The sequence below is a fragment of the Equus przewalskii genome, chromosome 13 (genome assembly GCF_037783145.1).
Source record: "Equus przewalskii isolate Varuska chromosome 13, EquPr2, whole genome shotgun sequence".
In the NCBI taxonomy this organism is placed as follows: domain Eukaryota; kingdom Metazoa; phylum Chordata; class Mammalia; order Perissodactyla; family Equidae; genus Equus; species Equus przewalskii.
Window position 1 is genome coordinate 40,636,129 of NC_091843.1, and position 23,343 is coordinate 40,659,471.

At 41.3% G+C, this 23,343-nt stretch overlaps 1 protein-coding gene and 1 long non-coding RNA gene across 2 annotated transcripts in view; both read left to right on the plus strand.

The window, feature by feature from the left end:
* The window catches only part of PPP2CA (protein phosphatase 2 catalytic subunit alpha), a 23,650-nt gene extending 12,930 nt beyond the window's left edge, over positions 1-10,720 (plus strand). Inside the window, exons 2-7 of the mRNA XM_070571040.1 lie at positions 2,540-2,749; positions 5,645-5,818; positions 6,596-6,685; positions 7,215-7,376; positions 9,258-9,376; positions 9,964-10,720. Coding sequence (XP_070427141.1) covers positions 2,540-2,749; positions 5,645-5,818; positions 6,596-6,685; positions 7,215-7,376; positions 9,258-9,376; positions 9,964-10,036 — 828 coding nt within the window. The 3' untranslated portion in view covers positions 10,037-10,720. The remainder of the gene's footprint in view (positions 1-2,539; positions 2,750-5,644; positions 5,819-6,595; positions 6,686-7,214; positions 7,377-9,257; positions 9,377-9,963) is intronic.
* A 5,049-nt stretch (positions 10,721-15,769) lies between these two features.
* Positions 15,770-22,384, plus strand: LOC139075322 (uncharacterized). The gene is made up of 2 exons (XR_011525602.1): positions 15,770-21,864; positions 21,982-22,384. It is a non-coding gene; the product is annotated as an uncharacterized lncRNA (long non-coding RNA).
* Positions 22,385-23,343: the final 959 nt, after the last annotated feature.

A 23,343-nucleotide genomic window follows, 5' to 3' on the forward strand; every position in this document is an offset into this window, starting at 1 on the left:
GCCTTAAAACTAGTGCTTGACATCTTGGTTGTCGCTCAAAATGTAATGAACAATGGCTCATTAGCAATAATTCTCTATGATAGTTTCACCCTCATGTTGCAATGTGTTGCCTTCTCCTGACCCAGCCTTTCTCTGTACATTCTGGAACACCATTCTGGTCGCACATTGGAGATGCTCAATAAAGTTGATAGAGTATGTGAAGTAAATACCTTTAACCCATTCTCAGAAGTGTCTTTTACCTTGGCTTAACTGAAATCTGGCTATCCTAAGGATGTCATGTACCTTCTCTAATAGTCCTCCCAGCTGCTTCCCTCTACTGAAGGATAAAATTCCCTGTGTTTTTCAGGCTTCTGTCCTTTACCTAGATTCCTAGGCATCTTTCTTTACCGCTGTTACCTATTGTTTCTTCATTCTCCAGAGAACTCGGTACCAGTTTCTAGGCCTGTACTTCTGCTGTTGTCCTGGGTGATATCCATGGCTTTCTCTGAAGATGACCTAGTCAGTATTTCAGTTTAAGTTCTTGACTCACTCAACAAATCTGTGTTAAGTGCCTTCTGCGTCTCAGGCATTATTCTGGTGAGATGCTGTATACGCAGTGCTAAATAAAATGAATCTGGTGAATCTTTTATAAAGTGTCACTTTGTTGCATGAAGATTGAAGGCAGGAAGCATGGAAATGGAGTTCAATGTGGAGGCTAGCACAGAAATCCAGGTGAAATGATCATGGTGGTCCAGGGTAGTGGCAAAAAAGATAGAAGCAGATGGATTTGAGCTATGTTTTAGAAGGAGACTAGGCAAGACTTGTTGATGGATTGGTCACTGAATACTAGTAGCCTTTAAGCTCTGCTCCATCTCAGAAATCCACATCCATAGTCCTACCTCTGAAATCCTAAATTCACTTATATTTTCTGCCAGTGGATCTCTATTCTAATACTGCTTTGATTGGACTTGTTCTTCAGTTCATAACCATGCCCCTTTCTCCCCCTGCATTTCCTGCCTGGGGTGACCAACTATCATGGTTTGTCTGGGCACACCTGAGGCCTTTCCTAGCATGTGGGATTTTCAGTGCTAAAATCAGAGTAGTCAGTCACCCTATTCCCACCCCAGTCTACCCTCTTCTCTACTCTTTTTGGGGCTTTGTTTGTTTTTTGTTTGTTTGTTTTTGCTGAGGAAGATTAGCCCTGAGCTAACATCTGTGCTAGTCTTCCTCCACTTTGTTTGTGGGTCGCTGCCACAGCATGGCTGATGAGTGGTGTAGGTCTGTGCCTGGGATCCAAACCCATGAACCTGGGCTGTTGAAGCAGAGCATGCCAAACTTAACCACTACACCACTGGGCAGGTCCCCCCCTATTCTCCACTCTTGTATGCTGTGCTTCAGCCATGTTAGCCTTTTCCTCTTAACTACTGGGACTTTTTACATATAATTGCATCTGTCTGTATTAGACCTTCTCCCATTTCCCGTCTTGCCCATTCTTTGGATCTCAAGCAGTTTTCCTGGCCGTTCCACTGTTTGTGATCCTGGAACACTGCTGCTTACTCTAGCGTGTCTTAGCAGTTGGCCCTTCTTTCGTAATGATCGTTTTATTGTCTGGCTCTCCTGCTCCATTGTGCTTTTATGAACTGTCTTCTTTGTTGTGATATCTTATTTAAAGTGGTCTCCACCAGTTACTCTCTCCCTTTCTCTCGTGGCACTTAACACAGTCTGTACTTGGTTACTTGTAAATCTCCCCACCTGCATGGGAATTACCTATCCTGTTCTCTCTACCTCCAGTGCCTAACACAGGGCCTGGCACACACACCACTTGGATGGTTGAGCACATGAATGATTATCTCCCAGTGCACTTTACAGTATCTGGCACACAGTAAATGATCAATAAGTGTATATTGAATGAATGATATGGTTTCTACTGAGTGAACTGTTATATTACCCTTAAAAGTATCTTTGGATTTGTGATTACATGGGGGAATGCATATGCTGCCAAGCAATTTTCTAAAAGCAACATAAAACCCAACCATATAGCCACAATTGTAAAACAAGAAATTTGCATTTAGGGATAGAGTGTAAAAAATACATCAAAATACAGATAAAATTTTAATGTTTTCCAAAAATTAAAAGTCAAGCAAAACTAAGAAAGCTTTCCTCATAGCCTGGAATCCTGGAGTACCTGCATTATAGAACTCTAAAGCTAAGAAACTAGGTACCTGAATGTCTTGTTCTATTTTCATTGATCTTATATGGCTGCTAATAATAATCTCTTTAGCATTTAGTTATTAGATGGCAGCTGATAGGCCTAAAACCTCCTGATACTGAAGAGAGAAATGGGGTTATGCATTTTGATACACTTTTTTCTAGGTATCAGGGGTTAAGATAGCCAGTGGCTAGAACCCAGCCATATCTTGCCCTCTTGTTTAGTGGGATCATAATTTCCTGCAATTTCATCTTATACTGAGTCTGCTCCTTAAGCTACATTAAGTGTGAGTCAACATATCTTTGTCAATGTTGTTTAACGCCAAATGTATTGGTTTTTCTCCATCCGTAGGCTAAAGAAATCCTGACAAAGGAATCCAACGTGCAAGAAGTTCGATGTCCAGTCACCGTCTGTGGAGATGTGCATGGGCAATTTCATGATCTCATGGAACTGTTTAGAATTGGTGGCAAATCACCAGATACAAATTACTTGTTTATGGGAGATTATGTTGACAGAGGATATTATTCAGTTGAAACAGTTACACTGCTTGTAGCTCTTAAGGTAATTTTAGTTTTATGTTTGGGCATTTTGAACTGGGTAAGACAGACCTCTTGAATGTTCTTTCTTCCCACTGATTTGTGATTTTCTCCATCTGAGTGTTAGGTTTTTAGAATAAAACTCCACGTTTAGGAATGCAGATATTCAGGGCTGGGACTTATAAATGTCTGCCTTCATTCTCAGTGAGAGGATGGAATAGAATAAAAACAAAAAGGTTATTTTCGAAGGAAGAGAATGCCTCAGTCAGATTATTTGAAAAACGTTAGAGGCTGGTCAAATAGAAGTTTTAGTTCAATAAATGGGGTGTGGAGAGGTAATATAATTACCTTTCTAGATACTTTTGAGTATTATAAAGGAACAAAACATAGCAAATGTCAGAATATTTATATCCTTTGACATAGTAATCATATACTTAAAATTTTACTGAGGAAGAAAGTCAAGAGGAAAAGGACTTTATATAAAAACATGAATTGCAGCATTATCTTTAATATCAGAAAAAGAATTGGTCTAAATATTGAACAGTAAGTGAATATCAAATTATGATTTATCTTGATGGACTAGTTTGCAGCCATTAAACATTACATGATAATGTAAAACAATAGAAATGATAAAGAAAGCAAGTTGTTTTTTATACCAGTTGTAGCTTTGGGAAGTATAGAAAGATCTGAAGGTGAAACAAAAAAAGGTAAACAGCTTTTAGGATGGCAGGCTTCTGCCTTTCCCTTAAAAGAAATTGCTTGACTTTACATTTTGGGGAGAAGATTTTACTAAAGAATATGCAGAATGATAAAATGGCTGCCAGAGACTTCTAAGATTGGAGAAGCAGTGAGATGTGGTTTTGGCAAGAGCTAAATTTTAGGCAGTTAATGTTTTAGGCAATATAATGTATGTGCTCATGAAGCTACTAGTCTGAATCATGCAAAGTGCTACAAAATACTTTCGCAGGTTAGTATGTTCTGCATCTGTAAAATGAAGGAGTTGGATTAAATGATGGAATGTTTCTGCTGTGACTCTAGATACAGTGAAAGCAGCTTTGCAGGCTAACCTGTACTTAAAGTCCAGTAAGCATCCCAGTGCTCAGAGGAGGAATGAATATGCTACCTTTAAGAATTCATGTTTGAAGGTGTTAATAGGCTGAATTGTGCGCGCCCCCCCCCCCGCCAATAAGTTGAAGTCCTAATCCCCAATACCTCAGAATGTGACTGTATTTGGAGATAGGGCCTTTAAAGGGTAATTAAGGTAAAATGAGATCATAGAGGTGAGCCCTAACGCAGTATGACTGGTGTCCTTATAAGAGACTAGGACACAGATGAAGAGGGAAGATGATGAGAAGACTCATGAAGAAGATGGCCATTTACTAGCCAAGGAGAGAGGCCTTGAGAAGAAACCAACCCTACTGACACCTTGATCTTGGACTTCTAGCCTCTAGAACTGTGAGGAAATAAATTTCTGTTGTTTAAGCCACCCAGTTGGTGGTACTTTGTTCTGGCAGCCTCAGCAGACTAATACAGTCGGGGGAGGAAACTTCAGCAGATAGTACTGAAACAGTTAGATATCTACATGTAAAAAATGAGCTTAGATCCTTCATACCATACAAATGGTCAAAATGGATCATAGACCTAAATGTAAGAGCTAAAGCTATGAAACTTCTAGAATAAAGCATAGGAGAAAATCTTTGTAACCTTGGGTTAGGCAAAGATTTCTTAGATACCCTAGCTACCACAAGCATGATCCATTAAAAAATTGATAAGTTGAACTTCATCAAAATTAAGATTTGTTTGTTCTTCAAAAGACATCACTAAGAAAGAAGTATTCATATATTTTTTAAAACCTATTATAACTCAGTAAGACAATAAATAATTTTAAAAGCGACAAAATATTTGATTAGATATTTCACCCAAGAAGATATATGAATGGTTAGTGAGCACACGAAAAGATGCTCAAAATCATTAATCATCAAGGGAATGCAAATTAAAGTCACACACCCATTAGAATGGCTATCATCAATAAGGCTGATAATACCAAGTGTTAGTGAGTTTATGGAGAGATTAGAACCTTCATACATTGTTGGTGGGAATGTAAAATGGTCCAGCCACTTTGAAGAAGTTTGGCAGTTTCTCAAAAAGTTAAACCTGTTCCTACCATATGACCAGCAATTATCCTTCCCTAGGACTCTACCCAAGAGAAATGAAAACATATATCCATATAAAAACTTACCATGCAAATGATATAGCAACATTATGGTTAATAGCCAGAAACTGCAAACAGTCCAAATGTTCATACTACTGGTGAGTAAAGAATCAAAATGTGGTATAGCCTTACAGTGGAGTACTGTGCAGCAAGAAAAGGAACAGACTGCTCATCTATACATGAATGAGTCTCAAAAGTGTTCTGCTAAGTGAAAGAAGCCATACACAAAAGACTACATATTGTATGATTCCATTTATATGAAATTTCTAGAAAAAGCAAATTTCAAGAGACAGAAACAATTCATCAGTTGCTGGGAGTGGGAGTCAGGGGTGACTGCAGACAGGCACGAGAGGTCTTTTTTGGGGTAATGGAAAGGTTCTAAAACTGGATTGTGATGGTTGTTGCATAACTAAGAATCTACCAAAAATCATTGAAATCTAAAAAAAAAAGTCATAGATGGAGTTTTACATTTGATGATTATGCTTATAAAGGTGGTAGCAAGAGTTTGATTTTAGTTGAGATGGGGTTGGCAGATACTCCATGGACAAATGTTTGTAGATGCATGGTTTCAGTTTGGTATGATGTGGGAGTGTAGGATGTTTTTTCCAACAAAATTGGAACTGTGGATTTCCCTATAGAATGTTTGCTGGATTGTCATTTGGTTTTTGAAGGAGCCAGCTGTTCATGTTGTTTTCTGTTTTTTTTCAGGTTCGTTACCGTGAACGCATCACCATTCTTCGAGGAAATCATGAGAGCAGACAGATCACACAAGTGTATGGTTTCTATGATGAGTGTTTAAGGAAATATGGAAATGCAAATGTTTGGAAATATTTTACAGATCTTTTTGACTATCTTCCTCTCACTGCCTTGGTGGATGGGCAGGTATGTAGGTCTTCTTAAAACTTATATTACTAATTATTTTCAAGAATCTGCTTTCTTTTTCTTTCTTTTTTTTTTGGTGAGGAAATTCACTCTGAGCTAACATCCGTTGCTAGTCTTCCTCTGTTTTTAGTATGTGGGTCACTGCCATAGCATGGCTTGATGAGTGATGTAGGTCTGCCCCTGGGATCCAAACCCACAAACCCAGGCTGCCGAAGCAGAGTGCGCCAGACTTGGCGACTGTGCCACGGGGCTGACCCTCAAGAATCTGCTTTCTTAATGTTTAGGTGCCAGTAACTTATTTTTCCACCCTCACATCCCATTTGGGCCTTTTTGAAGTGCCTTCTTTTTATCAGGCACTGAACAAACTGTGTGTTGGGCCCACCGCCCATCCAATCTCTCAGGCTGTTTCTGGACAAGTCTGAGAGATGTAATTAGTTATCCACTGGTCCAGGTAGAGGAGTGCACAGAAGAAATTGCAGGAAGATTCTATGAGAAGGAAGATAATAGTCTGTGGTGAGGGTAATGTCAGAGAAACATTTTCCTGGAGGAGCTGTTTGAAGTGGAATCTGGATGCAGTAGTGATGGTTTATCAGGAAGAAAGGGAGTGAGTTAGATAGTTTAGGGTGGGCTGGAAGAAAGAAAGACCTTGCAGAGGCAACATTGGTTCTGGCTAAAACACCACTGGGGCCACGTGATTTGGGCTACTGCCTGCAGCTTGTTCCTGAATGTTTAAAGTTTGTTTTAGGTGAGGTTAACATTATAAACCATTCTTTTCAGATCTTCTGTCTACATGGTGGCCTCTCACCATCCATAGATACACTGGATCACATCAGAGCACTTGATCGCCTACAAGAAGTTCCCCATGAGGTATTGACTTTTATTTGGTAATAAAATCTTTTCAGGAAACATTTTAGAGAGAGGGAAAATGTGATCGTAACTTAACTTCATTGTATTTATCCTTCTGTTTAGTTCTCAAAAATGGTATGAGCACTCTTGTCGACTCTATTCTTTAGAAAAAGCTAACATTAAGAAACCTGCCAAGATCACAGCAGCTGTGGGATTCGGCTTGTAGGACCTAGGTCGTAGTTTTCTTCAGAGCCTCTGCCTTAATTACTAGGCTATACTGTCTGACGTGAAGTATGCATACTATAGGCAGATTAATTAGAGCTTGTTGCTGTTGGGGCTCATTGATGTAGGCTGAACCTCTTAAAGACATCTGGAAATAGTTTCCTATTTATTTGATACAGAAAAATGACTTTAACTGCAAAATGTTTCACTATTTTTAGCAACCACCACTCAAAGTGTGGCTTAGTAGGGTCCTGCTTCTGGAGAATTACTAAAATCATGTATTAATTATTTTTACAAGAGGCAGTTCAAAACTTAACTTGCTTTTTAGGGTCCAATGTGTGACTTGCTGTGGTCAGATCCAGATGACCGTGGCGGATGGGGTATATCTCCTCGAGGAGCTGGTTACACCTTTGGGCAAGATATTTCTGAGACATTTAATCATGCCAATGGCCTCACGTTGGTGTCTAGAGCTCACCAGCTGGTGATGGAGGTACGTTCTGTTCTTTCAAAACTGATTTGCTTTCTAAGTAAACTTAATGAAGGAAGATATTAGGGAGTTTTAAATTAAATGATATTAATGAGAACATTCCATATATTCCTTTTGATGAATTTGCCATACGGCCTGAGCATTTTTAGTAGGTGCATTCTAGAATTAAAATCTCAAGCTTTTGATCACAATGAAATGCATAGTTAACATGTTTTCAGAGAATTCTTTTTGGTGGGGGGGGTGGAGATTAGCCCTGAGCTAACTACTGCCAATCCTCCTCTTTTTGCTGAGGAAGCCTGGCCCTGAGCTAACATCCATGCCTATCTTCCTCTACTTTATATGTGGGATGCCTACCACAGCATGGCTTTTTGCCAAGCGGTGCCATGTCCACACCCGGGATCCTAACCAGCGAACCCTGGGCCGCTGAGAAGCAGAATGTGCGAATTTAACTGCTGCGCCACCGGGCAGGCCCCCATGTTTTCAGAGGAGTCTTTTTTTTTTTTTTTTTTTTTTTGAGGAGGATTAGCCCTGAGCTAACTACCGCCAATCCTCCTCTTTCTGCTGAGGAAGCCTGGCCCTGAGCTAAGATTGTGTCCATCTTCCTCTGCTTCCTATGTGGGACGCCTACCACAGCATGGCGTGCCAAGCGGTGCCATGTCTGCACCCGGGATCCAAACCGGCGAACCCTGGGCCACCAAGAAGCGGAACGTGCGAACTTAACCGCTGCGCCACTGGGCCGGCCCCAAGAGAATTCTTAATGACTAGATAGTGCTTGGGATTTAAGGGTGGGGAAAGTAACGTGCAGGGAAGAGGAGAATGTAACATTTTATGATCTCAGTTTTGTTTGTTTCGTATATTTAATGTGTGTATGTATGGAGGAGAGATTGGGAAGAAATACACCAAAATATTTAAGTGGTCCTTTGGATTGTAGGATTACAGGTGATTTGAAAGAAGAAACTAAAGCGGAAATAGAGTAAATACTTAGTAGAGAACATTGATTAGCATACTTGTAAAAGTAGGGTCCTCTTTAGATTAGTACTAATACAACTCTGATTGTTATCAATAAAGTCTGACTTTGCTAAAGATACAGGGAAAGAAATTTGTGAACAGTACTTAAAAAGTAACTCATGCATTCAGATGGAGTTTGAGGCAATGAGGCTGGAGATCCTAGAGGCATCTCTCCTTTGTACCTGGGCATTGACCAACTTGAGGACCTTGACCCACAGGTCACTCCCACTCCCACTGATAGAATTAATAAGGTTCTGGTCTTCTAGGAGTAAGTACCTGTCTTGTCTACAAGGAATGGCCATATGCTCATTCTTGAATCATGTTTAGGGCCACTGCAATAAGAGAGGCTAATGATACACTGCTATTTTCAGAAGGCCAGATACATAAGAAGCAGTTTATTCTTTGGTGATTGGTGCTATTTTTTAGGGCTTTTCTTTTTAGAGTACACTAGTTTTGTAATTTGGGGAAAAATAAATACATGTTTGTTTTGGGTTTTTTTTTTTTTTTTGAGGAAGATTGACTCTGAGCTAATGTCTGTGCCCATCTTCCTCTGTTTTATATGTGGGATGCCACCACAGCATGGCTTGATAAACGGTGCGTAGGTCTGTGCCCGGGATCTGAACCTGTTAACCCTGGGCTGCTGAAGTGGAGTGTACGAACTTAACCACTGTACCACTGGGCCAGCCCTATACATATGTATTTTTAAAGTTGTGCAGAGTACAGAAAATTATTAAATCTTCCAGAAACAAAGCATTACTATTTTTTAAGCCTTTTGAGGGGAAGAGGAGATCTTTTGTTCTTTCTTGAGTGGAGTTGCATTTAGTTGTGTAAATAGAGAAGTAAAATAGATTTTTATCTCTTTGGTTTTCCTTGTAGGGATATAACTGGTGCCATGACCGGAATGTAGTAACAATTTTCAGTGCTCCAAACTATTGTTATCGCTGTGGTAACCAAGCTGCAATCATGGAACTTGATGATACTCTAAAATACTCTTTGTAAGTATTTACACCTGAGTCGTTGGTTGCCATTACTTGAATGTATAGTTTTAATGGGAGGTTTAAGAGTTCAAGAGCTCATGCTAAATCCAGATTCCGTTTTGACTTTTAAGTTTCCTTTGGAACAGTTCTATGATACATTGAGACACATCAACAGAAACTCGTCGTGTATGGACCCTAATGTGAATTATTAGGGTTTTAACTTTTAAACCCATGTTTTTATTGTGGAATTAATAAGATAATAAATCCTGAAGATGAGATTAGAGATACAGTACATTAGGCTCTTTAAATTTTTAAAATATATTTAGTGGAACCCTTCTTTCAGATGATCTTAGAAGGAATCCCCAATGTATAAAAGGATATCCTCTCTAGCAGAAGTTGTCTTGGCTGTTTGAGGAGGCATGCATTTAGAAGACCCTTGTCATTAAATGCGTAGTTAGGTTGCAGTTAGAGTTCTATTACATTAAGGCAAGCTGAGATTTGATAGGAATAAAATGTGGAAAGTTTGAAAGACTAATGTTCTTGATTTCGATGGTCAGTACGTTGATGTCTTAGAGTATAAACAACAAATATGTCTTGTTTTTCAGCTTGCAGTTTGACCCAGCACCTCGCAGAGGCGAGCCACATGTTACTCGTCGTACCCCAGACTACTTCCTGTAATGAAATTTTAAACTTGTACAGTATTGCCATGAACCATATATTGACCTAATGGAAATGGGAAGAGCAACAGTAACTCCAGAGTGTCAGAGAATAGTTAACATTCAAAAAACTTGTTTTCACACGGACCAAAAGATGTGCCATATAAAAATACAAAGCCTCTTGTCATCAACAGCCGTGACCACTTTAGAATGAACCAGTTCATTGCATGCTGAAGCGACATTGTTGGTCAAGAAACCAGTTTCTGGCATAGCGCTATTTGTAGTTACTTTTGCTTTCTCTGAGAGACTGCAGATAATAAGATGTAAACATTAACACCTCGTGAATACAATTTAACTTCCATTTAGCTATAGCTTTACTCAGCATGACTGTAGATAAGGATAGCAGCAAACAATCATTGGAGCTTAATGAACATTTTTAAAAATAAGTACCAAGGCCTCCCCTCTACTTGTGAGTTTGAAATCGTTTTGTTTATTTTCAGGGATACCGTTTAATTTAATTGTATGATTTGTCTGCACTCAGTTTATTTCCCTTCTCAATCTCAGCCTCATGTTGTTCTTTGTTGTCAGAACCTGGTGAGTTGTTTTGAACAGAACTGTTTTTTTTTTCCCTCCTGTAAGACGATGTTACTGCACAAGAGCATTGCAGTGTTTTTCATAATAAACTTGTGAACTAAGAACTGAGAAAGTCACATTTTAATTGTATCAATGGGCAAGACTGGTGCTGTTTATTTAAAAGATATATCAATTGATAAATTTTAGAATTTGTAGAATTCTAGGTAAAGAAAAATAAAAATCAAGGCCACTACATAATCTCTCTGTTAACTCCTTGACATTTTTCAAATGAATTTCAGGACTTATTTGTAGTCTAGATAGTCCAATTTGTGCGATTGTCAGTGTGCTCTTTGTGGGTTCTTCCTGCCTGTTAACTTGTCTGCAAGAAAGGTAGTCGGTGTGCTACTTCATAAGACCTGACTGTAAAACCATGTAACTTGAGATTTAATCTAAGATTTTTGGTTTTTGATTTAATAAAACAGCATGTTTTCAGATAGAGCTTAACAAACTAATGTGTCTATCAGTCAGTGCAGTTTCTGGTTATAAATAATATATTGCTATGTATGTTACATGGACTCTTTAAAATGATTGACAGATTGGTAATTTCTTAACATATTTGTGTATTACTTGTCATGTGATCTTAAATTTGTCTCAGATGAGAAAGCTGTTAAAGCGTTATTTTGTATTAAGCTGTTTAAGTGATACTAGTTAAACCAAATAGAAGACTATTGCTGAGTCATAGTTTAGTGTTATATACATTCACCCAAGGACAAAAATGGCATTTGAAATGAAGTGACAGTGCTAAGCACTTAATTATTAGTCCTTATCTGTCTGTCCTTACCTCCCGCCCCCCCATCCTTTGAATAGGATTAGGAAGTTAAAACAGCTCTACTGTGGAAACTAATATTTGATCATTTTAAGCTACCAGGGTAAACGTCAGGACACTTAACCATTACTTGTGTGAGTGTAGTAATAAAAGTTTCTTTGCTTTGTACTGTGTTGAATTTGGAACTGACAAGGCAGTTTGCACATTTCTCTTTTCCAAGATTCTCAAAGAAAGTACACACATAGACACTATTTTTTAAATGGTCCACTTTTTATCTCTTCTCTGATCTAATTGACAGTATTTTTGGTAGCTTGTGAAGTTGCCAAAGCGAAAAGCCTAGTTTTTCTACCTGTCTCCATTTCATTTTATCCTTTTATGCTTTCACAAGAAATCTCTCCCTCTCTCTCTTTTTCCCTTTATCACTTCATTCCCTTTCTCTCTGACTGAACCAATAGTTTATCAATGTGTGGTAGTTTTAATCCAGTTTCTAATTTTAAGTGATCTAGATATCAGGCAGCTGTTTTTCAGATCCTGTGATACCAGAATTGACTCTAAAGGGATGTGTATCTTGTAACTGACGTGGTACTGTCATCCAGGTACAGATTCTCTAAAGTAAATCTCGTTGGCAGTAAAGGGCTTTTGGACAGAATGGCTTGGGTTTGGAATGATTACCAGGGTTTAAACTTACTAATTGTGGAGAGTGACTGGGCTTTGGCCATCTAAACTAGAAGATGTTAGTAACCTACCTGAGTATGAAGTGGGTAGAGAAAATGCACTGGTAAGTATAGTAATTTCCTTTAAAAATATGTAATTGTTGTTGCTGATTTCTCAATTAGTAACAGATTAAAATAGAATTTTCATAATAAGCTTTTAAAAAGCTTCTTGTTCAAAAAAAAAGATCAAAGCCGTGTCAACTAAAAATGAGTATTTTGAGTATTCTATACTGAGGACTTGGAGAAGTTTGCTTTGGAACTTACTTTGTAAGGGTAAAATAAATTAGTAAAATGATGTGCTCTTTCTAGGGTTGAATATCCTAAGGAAACGTAGGTGACTTTTTCTTGGTTGTAGTAGGTGTGTTTTTAATGGAAGTATAGCATGTCAGTAGTAGCTTATTTTTCAGAAAGACTTAGCTTTAGCTTAGTAGAAAAAGGATGGTTATTTCTGTGGTTCTCAACCTTGATGCCCACAGAGATTCTGATTTAAATTGTTTGGAGGAGAGCCCTGGCATAGGTATTTTTGTTTCCCAAGTAATCTTAATTTACATCTAGATTTAAGAACCATTGCTCAGTTTGCCAACTACAAATGTAAGAAAATTGGGTTTTGTGATGGTTGATGGTGATTGTGGGTTTTTGGTAAGTAATTAAAATATACCATGTGACTCTTTATTTTGTTTCAGTAGTGACTTTTACCTGTTCTGTATAATAAGCAGTCCCTTACTTTTGTCCATAATTATGTTCCTAGAAATGGGCCTTAAAATTTAGTAATAGGCTTGTTTATTTTGAGGTGGATTTTATTCCCGTGAGCTAAAACTTTTTTTCATTAAAGCCTTAATCTATTCTCACACATTGTTTGGCATATTTCTAGCTTTTATAAACTTTTTAAATTTAGTTTTTTTCCCTTCACAGTTGTACATTTATTCTATTGAGTAACGTTATGAAGGTTGTGGATGTGTTATTTTGGGCATACCTGATCCCCTATTTGTTTCAGTTATAGTTTAAGCCTTATGTCTTAGGACTATAAGTACATTGTATTTCTGCTTTTTATTATATATGTATTTAATTAATTGCACAGGTACTGCCATGTAGACAAAAATGGGGTGTTGCTGAAATGGCAGTGTTGGCTTGCAGTCCTGGTACTGTCCTGTAAATAGGTCACAGTGTTCATTTATCAGCTGGTGTATAAATTTGAGGGAAGGAAAATGTGGATTACGGATATTTATAATGTACAAATTTGTTTAAAAACTGAACATATGAAGATCAGTGATAACTAAGAGTAAATGGACTGGGCGACAAACCTCAGAGTTGTGTCTCATGCCATGCCTGGCCCAGAATTCCTCTCCCAAGAGGTGAAAGAGGAGATAATTATAGCTAGTGATTGAATGCTGGAAAAAAGCCATCTCTTTTCTTTTTAAAGGCAAAACACAGATTCTCAATGCTGAAGTTTAATTGTAAGTAGTTTGTATCCTCAGCAGGTTTGAGATAAGTAGCCGGGCTATTAATTTTTTTCTACCTAAAATGCTCTAATGCAACAAACCACTTCATGTGGCTCATTTTGCTACTTAGGCTCCTTGGGAATCTCTCTTGAGATAGCCTCAGCCGTCCAGAGTAGGTCATTGGGAAAGTCCATTTAGGCTTTAATAGACAGTACCAGATGTGTTTGTCCAAGAGAAGATTTAGCAGACCTTTCTTAGTGCAGTGGTAGGCTACAGCCACCATCAAGTCAGTGCCCATTGGTGGAAGTCAAAGACCAGAATTGAGATAGAAAAGGAAGTTACAAGTGCTTTCTCTGCAGACACTAGGAAGCCCAAAGTGAAAGGTCTGATTAAAGCTATTGAAAATGCCAAAGGCTGTTGAGTGCCTCTACCTCAAGGCTTAGCATACTTTCTGAGCTGTAAGGAGACTCAGTTGTCTTACTTGGTTTAGGCTTCAGTGTGGCAGTGGTACCTAGGGGGCTGGGGCAAGGGCTAGTAGTTAGGTTTTGTAAACCTGGTCAGGGTGGGCCTCCTGACTTCAAGGTCACATATCTCCAAGCGTGTCTCAAGAAAAAGCTGGATTATAAGGTTTGGTGAAATACTCCAGATGTAAAATGTGTAAAATATGCCCTTGCTCTTGGGTCCAGCTTTCCTCTTAAGCTAAGTCCCTTGCCAGCAGCAGTGAGTGTCTCTGGTGTGTGTTGAATGCAACAGGCAGAGGAGTGAGAGGAGAAGCTATATAATGTATTTGGTCTTGAGCGTTCTTTGTTTCTCAGAACTACATGCAAAAGAAGGGTAACTAATCTGCCTTGGTCCAACTATAAAACTACCATTCTTATTTTAACCCTTTCAGTGATCTGTGACTAAATGTAGACCACAAAGACAGATCTAAGCCCTGGCTCACTGCCACCCCCACCCCCCAGCTGCACGAACTGGTTGTATAGTAAAGGGCTGAGGAGATAGGATGTTCAAATACACATCGAAATCTTTGGAATGGCAGCGCAGTAGCTCTCCTGACCTCTGAAAGCATCAAGGTGATAGGAGATCTGATTATGGCCTCTTTGGTGCCACTGCAGCATATTTTGTCCTTGGCTCTGGAGTTTTTAATAACAGAATCTTAGTGATTGTCTTGTAGGCCTTTGGGTTTTTCCAACTTCATCTCAGATCCTAGGAAAAATAACCCTACTCTAGAAATCAGAAGCCAGGATTTTTAAAGTAGGACTAAGAATGTGGATAGATGACTTTTGAGTTTTCATAATGACAGTATTTGTTTAAGCCACCTCTTGGAAACAGACATTTCTGCTATCAGCCTGAGTGGCAGGTGGCCTATATTGTTAGGTGTGTTAAAAGTGCAGAGTGATTTGTGACTTGTGAAATACATAATTTTGATGTTGCAATCCTAAAAGCACTGGCTGACATTCTTTCCCAGGTTCGGGTTCTGGTGCTCTCAGCATTTGTGAATGAGGAGAGTAGAGTGCTGAAATGACTATTACTGTAAAGGGTTTAGTTGAATTCAGACTGACCAGGAGAGCAGTAGATATTGGACATTGAGTCCTTGAAATGGCAGAAATAGCTAATAGTGAATAATTTCTAACATTGAGCATTTCTTAGGTGCCAGGAATTTTACATTGATTATTTTATCGAGTTGTCTGAACAGTTTACAAGGACAAGCAAGGTAAAGCTATTCAGGCAGTCTGACCCCTAGAGTCCCTGATTTTCAGAGCATTAGAGCTCTCTTTCCTTTGCTGAAATTTGTAGTCAGTGGCCTTTGAAGAGTGGGTGAAAACCTACACAGCTTTGGGGTCTACAGAAAGTGACTTTGTGTGCCTGACCCCTGCTTCAGGAAGCCAAGGATGTGGTAGGCCCTTTGGGAAGCATGGTGAGAGAGGTTTGCACACTGGCCTTCTTGAGCGTTGTCCCAAGTCAGGTGTCCTGGTTACTGCATTCCGGAGCTCATGGAATGGCTTGACGCTGTCTCAAGGACATTTATATGAACCAGATTTTGAAAGAGAGTTGAGGCCAATCAAGAAAATGATGTTCAACGAAGCACCTGCCACCACAGCCTATTGTTCCTGAGGATAAAGGAGCTTTCACAGTGGACTTGGATTAACAAATATATGGAAAAGGAAAAGCCATGGTTTCTTTTAAGGAGGTATATATGGAGTGGGATACCCTATCCGCAGCTTTTTTTTTTTTTTTTTAACACTTGAAGAGAATTTTGAGTTCACAACAAAATTGAGAAGAAGGTGCAGAGATTTCCCATGAGCCTCATACCCCCACATATGTATAACCCTCCCCCATCATCAATATCCCCTACCAGAATGGTACATTTGTTAAAATTAATGAACCTACCTTCACATAATCACCCAGCGTCCATGGTTTATATTAATTAGCGGTCACTTTTGGTGTACGTTCTATGGATTTGGACACACACATACATGTATCCACCATTATAGTATACGGAGTGTCTTCACTGCCCTGAAAATCCTCTGTGCTCGTGCCTATTCCCCCCTCACTGTCCTCGTCTGTTACATCTAAGTGAAATAATTCCTCCTTTACTCCCTGAAAGCCCACTTCATTTTGGAGTAGTAGTATAGCTGAGGACCAGCCTCACTTTTTTAGACTCTTTAATAAGCTGGTATTCTGTACAAGACTGTTGGAAACTAGTCAGCTGTTTAGGCTTTAACAAGGATAGTAGATGGAATCTTGCTGGCCCTTCATCACCTGACCATTTCCCCTCCTTGCTGAGGGCCCTTACCTTGTCATCTTTGAGAGGAGCCAGGAGCCAAGACCAAATTACTTTCTTGTCTGGTCTCCTGGTACCCAGTTAAACATCCACAAATTCTGGTAGGGAGGACTTGACCCCACAAACAGTGCCCCCCCTTGATCTGTATGGGTGCCCAGTCTTCTTTTTTTAAATTGATCTTTTCTAACTTTTATTATAAGTACTTGTAGTAATTTCAAGCAATAGAGATGTATAGAAGAAAAAGTCTCTCCAACCTTACTGCTTTGAGGTTATTGCTGTTAGTGGTTCGTGGATACCTTCACAGTCGTACATACTGGCACATATAAACATGCTTGTGCGTGGTCATGCTCTGTCATACTTAACCTCATGATCATTGTGTAAAGTAAATTGCTGCCCTGGAAACAGCTTAATTTTGCATGTGTCAGTGCATATGTTGTGTGTGTGTTAACTCCTTGCCCTTTTAAGCAAATGGTAGCAGACACTGTTCTGTACGCTGCTTTTTTAAGTTTTAACATCTTGGGTATTGTGCCAACCAGCATGAGCTTTTAATTATTGTACAAGTAGTAGTGAGTTGGTGAAAGTATACTGGGTCCCTGAAGTAGTTAAATGTTGAACAGAGAGGCAAAACTAAGTTAACTTACCAGGTTGGTCATATGTAGTCATGGTTGGGCACAGCTCCAATGTAGGGTGACCAGTCACCTGGGACTTAAGGGTTTCCCAAGAAGCAGAGCTTTCATTTCTCAAACTGAGACAGTTGGTCACCCCAATATGGGGAGCTGTGCCTACATCTTGTCACAGAAAGCCGTTCCCACCCTCACCAACTTGTCAGAATCCAGACTGCGCTTTGGCTCTCATCTGGGTTCCTGGTGGGGGAGTGTGGGAGGTGGTAGCAGGATGAATTGACTCAGACCTGAGTCCTAAGTCCATCTGTTGCTTGGCCTGGTGTCTTAGGTCAGCAGGAACCAGTCTTTGCATTTAAAAGCCTGTGACTTGGACCTGCTGACTCCCAACTTTCCAAGCCTTGTGCTATATTGATGATCTTGCTTTTGAGAGAATTTCAAGGCTTTCCATGTCTTGAGGCAAAGGACAGAGATACCTGTCTAAGGGGGAGATCAGAGGCAAAAATAGGAGGAAAGGGGGAAAGCAAGTGTTGGGGGTGGGGCGGGGTATGTGATTCTAGCAAGAAGGCTTAACTCTCTACCATAGTGTATTAAGGGGCTGCTGCCATCTAGGGGGGCATAGCAAATGAGTCGAGCAAGAAGAGGTGTTGCCATGGTGTTTGAGTAATGTCCATGGGGTAAGTGAGCCACTGCCAGGCGCCAGCTGAGCTGAGTGGTTTGGTAGAGTGTGGGTGGTGGCTGGTTCAGGTGATGTATCACAGGTACCTTGAGTCAGACAAGTGAGTGGGTGGCCTGGGTGGCTTGGGAGCCATTTTGGCTTCATCACAGCACAAGACTGTGTCCTGTCCTCATAAGACAGCACTGTATGGTGTGTACAAAAGAAGCAGAAGGGTATAGTGAGGCCCCAGAGGTGTGTTGTCCTGGTAATTGCAGCTTTGAAGTTTGAAAGGGCAAACAAGGAAATGGATTTAAACACTCATTCAACACCTACTTACTAAGCGCCTGTTATGTGTCAGGTGTTGTTAGGCGTTGGGAGTAAATACAGTAGTGTACACCACCAGGTGTCTGCCCTTGTGGAGCTTATACTTCTGAGAGACAAATATGAAAGATAGGAATAATGTGCTATGAAGAGAAATAGAGCGGGCAGGAGGCAAGAGGGTGAAGAGAGAGAGCCTTTTAGCCAGAGCCTGCACATACTGTTGTACAGGTTGTCCACTGCACAACTCAACAAGTTTGTGAATTATGACAGTTTTCTGCCTAGTGGCAAGAATACATTTTGATATAGTGACTTTTTAATTTAGGTTAATTTAAATTTAACAGTGCACTGATTGGGCTAGTAATGAAGCTGGTGGTTTCTGAGGAGGTGACATTGAGCTGAGACCTAAAGGATGAAAAGGAGCTATCCCTTCTCACCAGTCTGTATTAGACACTATTTATCACAAGATGACACTTATTTTAAAAGAGAAAACTGTAGTTTGTAGAGCAGCCCTGACCATGACCTGACAACATCCCCAGAGATTTCTGCCTTCAGCTGCTGGGGGCAGCAGGAGGGAAGTGGCTGGATGGGAACCTGTTGTAGTCCAGGCTGAGATTTTCTGACCAGAGCCTCATGCCTCCACCCGAGCAGCAGGACATGGCTAGAGAAATTGACACAACTGTACTAATAGGGACTCGTTCATGCAAACGTCAAATCGACCATAGTTACTGCCAGACACTCCCTTCTGCTTCTTGAGGTTCTTTCTCTGGCTTCAAAAGGACTGATTCACATGGTCTCTTCTCACATTGCCAGCACCTCCCCTCCAGAACTCTAGCATTCTGATGACCTTGCCTAGTAATACTTCCGAGTGCAATCAGACAAGATCAGATCTTTCTTCCTGCCACCACGTCCACTAACCTTTCTGCAGCTGTATCTATGTCAACCTCTGCAGTTAGATTATTCCCAGTAGCATAGAAACATGGCTCCAGTATCTTCAATCCTAAAAACAAACTCCTTTGAGCTCACAGCCCCCTTAAGTGTCTGCCTCTTTTCTGTGTTCCTCTTAGCAAAACTCCTTCAAAAAACTGTTATCTGTTCTCCGTCCATCTTCTCATATTACACTCTTCTCACACCATTCTACTGAAATAATTGGCTTTATCAAAGTTTTTATGTTGCCAAACATAGTAGATCTTTTTTACTTTATTAAATTCCAGTTTTTAGCATTTGAAGCAATTGGCCAAAACAATTTTCTGGAAATAATTTCTTTCCTTTTGTACCATTACACTAGATTTGCTTGTTTTCTTCCTCTCCTTTTGACTGCTACTTCCTAAATCCCTTTGCTAATTCTTCCTGTCCTTTAAATGTTAGAGCGGCTCAGTGCTTAGGTCTTTCTCTACCTAGGTGATCTCATCTAGTCTCATCTACATGCCGAAGAGTCCCCAGTTTATATCCTTAGCCCAACTTCTCCCCTAAGCTCCAAAATTATTTATCCAACTGCCTCCTTGACGTGACTCACGTGTCTAACATGCGTCTCAAACTGAATTCCTGATCTCCTCCCACCCGAACTCCTGGTGTTTTCTATTTCGGTAAATAGTACCACCGTTCACACGGTTAGCCTCCACATGTAGCCCATTAGCTAGACCTCCAAATACATCTTTCCCCTCATTTCCACTGCCCTTGCCCTAGTTCGAGCCTCCTAAAAGATTTTACTACTTCCCTCCCCCTCCAATCCATTCTCCACAGAGTGATCTTTCTAAACCGTACATCAGATAATGCCACTTGCGGCTTACCCTCCATCCCCTGAGGTTGCTTAATGCAAATAGAATAAAATCCAGCGTTCTTAAGATGCCCCCCAAAAAGCTCTTCATGATTTGGTCCTTACCTTCATCTCTTTTCACTCTCCCCCCATTCGTTAAGCTCTAACGATGCTGGCCTTGCTCTTCCTGGAAGATTCCAAGTTCATTCTTACCTTAGAGCCTTTGCATGTGCTCTACTCGAACACTTCTCCCACTTTCCATGGCGGGTACTTCTTCAGCAGGTTTCTGCTTAAATGTATGGCTGCCCCTCGCCCCCGCTCCCTCCTTCACTTTCTAGATCAACTCTTATTTTCTTCACAGTACCTATCTACCTAAAATTCTCTCATTTGTGCTTATCACATTTAACCCACTAGCAGACAAACTCCCTGAGGGCAGAAGTCCTTTTTCTGTCTTGTTTACCACTTCCTACAACTAAGGAGGGCAGAGAGGGTACCAGATACATATTCATTGACTGCCTGGCGCTGTCCACACTGGCAGCTTTCTGGGCCTGTTAGTGAGTCATTGGCTGGGCCTGGACTCGAGATTCTCCTGGGGAAATCCTTGCCACTCAGTGGCCCCTTGGCAGACAGGCCTTCCTGACTGGGCATTAAGCAGTCACAAACTGGCACTTGGCTTGTAGGACATACTCAAGTCATATTTGCACTCCACTCACTCAGGTCTCCCTGAGTCTGGCTCCTGTAATGCTCAGCATCTCAGGGCCTATCCTGGAGCTCCATAGGCAGCCAGCTGGCAGGCCCAGCTGCGCTCTTCCAGACAGATTGCCCTCTCTGGTGATCTTTAACCCAGTGTGCTGGCTCCAGATGCCACGTTGGTACTGGGGTCCTCTGGAATCGCACAGGGGCAGATGGGTGGGAGGACATACCGGGAGATGGTAGGTCATGCCTGTCATGGCTTTGTTATCTGCAAAAGAGCCCTTGATGCACTGCACTGTCCTGCTCCTGACTGAGTCTACCCAGCCCCTGTTGCCAGGGCTTGCTGTGTGTGAACTCAATTTCACAGAAGGACATTGTGGCCCACGGGGCTGGAGGCTACTTCCAGGGTCACACTGTGGGTGTGTGATCAAGCTGCACTGGCATTCAGCCTTTGATGGCTAGACCAGGGATCTGGACAGGAGAGAGGGCAGCTTCTGGAGGCATCTCAGTGAGGGGGCAGGCCCACTGAAGATGCTCTCTTTGGATGGCCGTCTGGCTGTTTGGCACCATCTGCTGGCTGGAGCCGATCAGTGCTGGTAGTTCTTGGGGATTGGCCGGGACCAGACTGTAGCGCAACCCCATTCCTGTGCCTTCCTTTGCTGGGCCCACTGTGGCCACTCTGAGACCACAGAGGGCACCCACATATCCCCACAGACTTTCCCTCTGGGGAAGAGGGTGGAACAAAAGCTTTGACTCATCTGTGGTGAGTCAGCCAGACCTAGGTTCAAATTCCACCTCCCCATTTCCCTGCTGTGTGGCCCGGGGTAGGTTACATAACCTATCTCAGCCTCATGGCCAGGCCCTCTCTGACAACTCTCCACTCCAGCCTGGCGTCCTGGTTCTCTGATGGTGCTGGGTGCAGAATGGGTCAGGAAGTTTTCTCCTCTACCATTTGGGTGGGGATGCCACTTCTGCCTAAAGCTTCCATGGCAGCTTCCTGGGGAGGCACTGCACTGGCTGGCTGAGGTAGAAGCAAGGAAGCTGACAAGTGGCCCTTTCTGCAGCTTTGTCCAAGGCCTCATTTGGACTCTTGGGCCCCAGGCAGATAAGTCCTCCCTGGGCACAGGGGCCTTGCAACAATCCCCCACGTTTCCTCCCAACATCTTCCATTACTCCTCCAGGCTTGGCTGTGAAGGGTTGGGCAGCCATGTGAAGGAGAGGTACAGGGGCTCAAAGTTCCTTCAGGAATTGACACTGGCACCATGCTAAACATGCAACATACATTATCAAATTTTTCACCCCCCCCCTTTTTAAAATTGAATTATAACTGGCATGCAGTACACATGTATAATTATAGCTCAGTGAATTTTTATATATGCATACACCGATGAAACTACCACCTGGATCAAGATAGAGAATTTCTGGCACCCTAGAAGCTTCTCTCATCAATACCTGCCTCCCTGCCAAAGGTAACTATTATTCTATCTTCTCTAATCGAGGTTAGTTTTTGCCTGTTTTTGGTCTTCATTTCAACAGACTTGTACAATTAAGTACTCTTGTTTTTCTTCTTCTTTTTCTCCCCAAAGCCTCCCCACCCCCCTGGTACAGAGTTGTATATTCTAGTTGTGAGTGCCTCGGTTGTGCTATGTGGGACGCTGCCTCAGCATGGCCTGACGAGCAGTACCACGTCGACACCCGCAATCCGAACCAGTGAAACCCTGGGCCGCTGAAGCGGAGCATGCAAACTTAACCACTCAGCCATGGGGCTGGCCCCACAATAAGTACTCTTGTGTCTAGCTTCTTTTGTTCAACATTATGCCTGTGAGATTCATCCATGTTATCCTTATGTCAGTAGTTTCTTTTTCATTGCTGTTTAGTATTCTACTGTATGAATACTATACGACAGTTTTATTTTGTTCACTTTACAGTTGATGGCTTTGTTATTTCTAGTTTAGTCTCATGAATAAAGTTGCTGTGAACATCCTTAAACATATCTTTTGGTGGACATAAGGATTTATTCCTGTTGGGTGTTTGTCCAGAATTGGAATTACTGAGCCATTGGGTATAGGTATGTTTAGGTTTAGTAGATTTTAGCCAATTTTCTGAAGTGTGCCAGTTTGAACTCCCACCAGCAATGTGCGAGAGTTCCAATTGTTCCACAGTCTTGTCAACACTTGATATTGTCATTCTCTTTTTTTTGTTTGTTTTTGGGTGGGGGGTGGTTTGAGGAAGATTAGCCCTGAGCTAACTACTGCCAAACCTCCTCTTTTTGCTGAGGAAGACTGGTCCTGAGCTCACATCCATGCCCATCTTCCTCTACTTTATATGTGGGACGCCTGCCACAGCATGGCTTGCCAAGCAGTGTCATGTCCGCACCCGGGATCCAAACTGGCGAACCCTGGGCCGCCGAAGCAGAACGTGCACACTTAACTGCTGCACCACCGGGCGGGCCCCTCTCATTCTCTTAAGTTTAGCCTTTCTGGTGACTAAAAAACTGATTTTCACAAAAATCCTGTGAGGTCCCAACTAGAAGGACCTGCAACTAAGATATGCAACTATGTACAGGGGGAATTTGGGGAGATAAAGCAGAAAAAAATAAAATCCTGTGAGGTAGGTACTGCTATAAGCACCATTCTAAAGACAAGGAGACTGAGGCTAGACAGAGGAAGTCATATATCCCACCCAGATCACACAGGATGTGAGGAGCAGCAAGTGGGCAGTTCTGCATGATTCCCATGCACCTGTGGCCATATGAAACTTTAAAGTTAGAAAACTTAGGTATGCCAAAATGATAGCTCACTTATTTTCTTAATTACTTTGTATAGTACCTATTTCCATTTGATAGCAGAAATATAATCTGGTCACTTCCTGGCAAATTCAGTCAAGTGACTGTATGATCACTCAGTCATTCCAGTCAAGTTGAGGGTTCTGTCCCTCTTCTGATATCC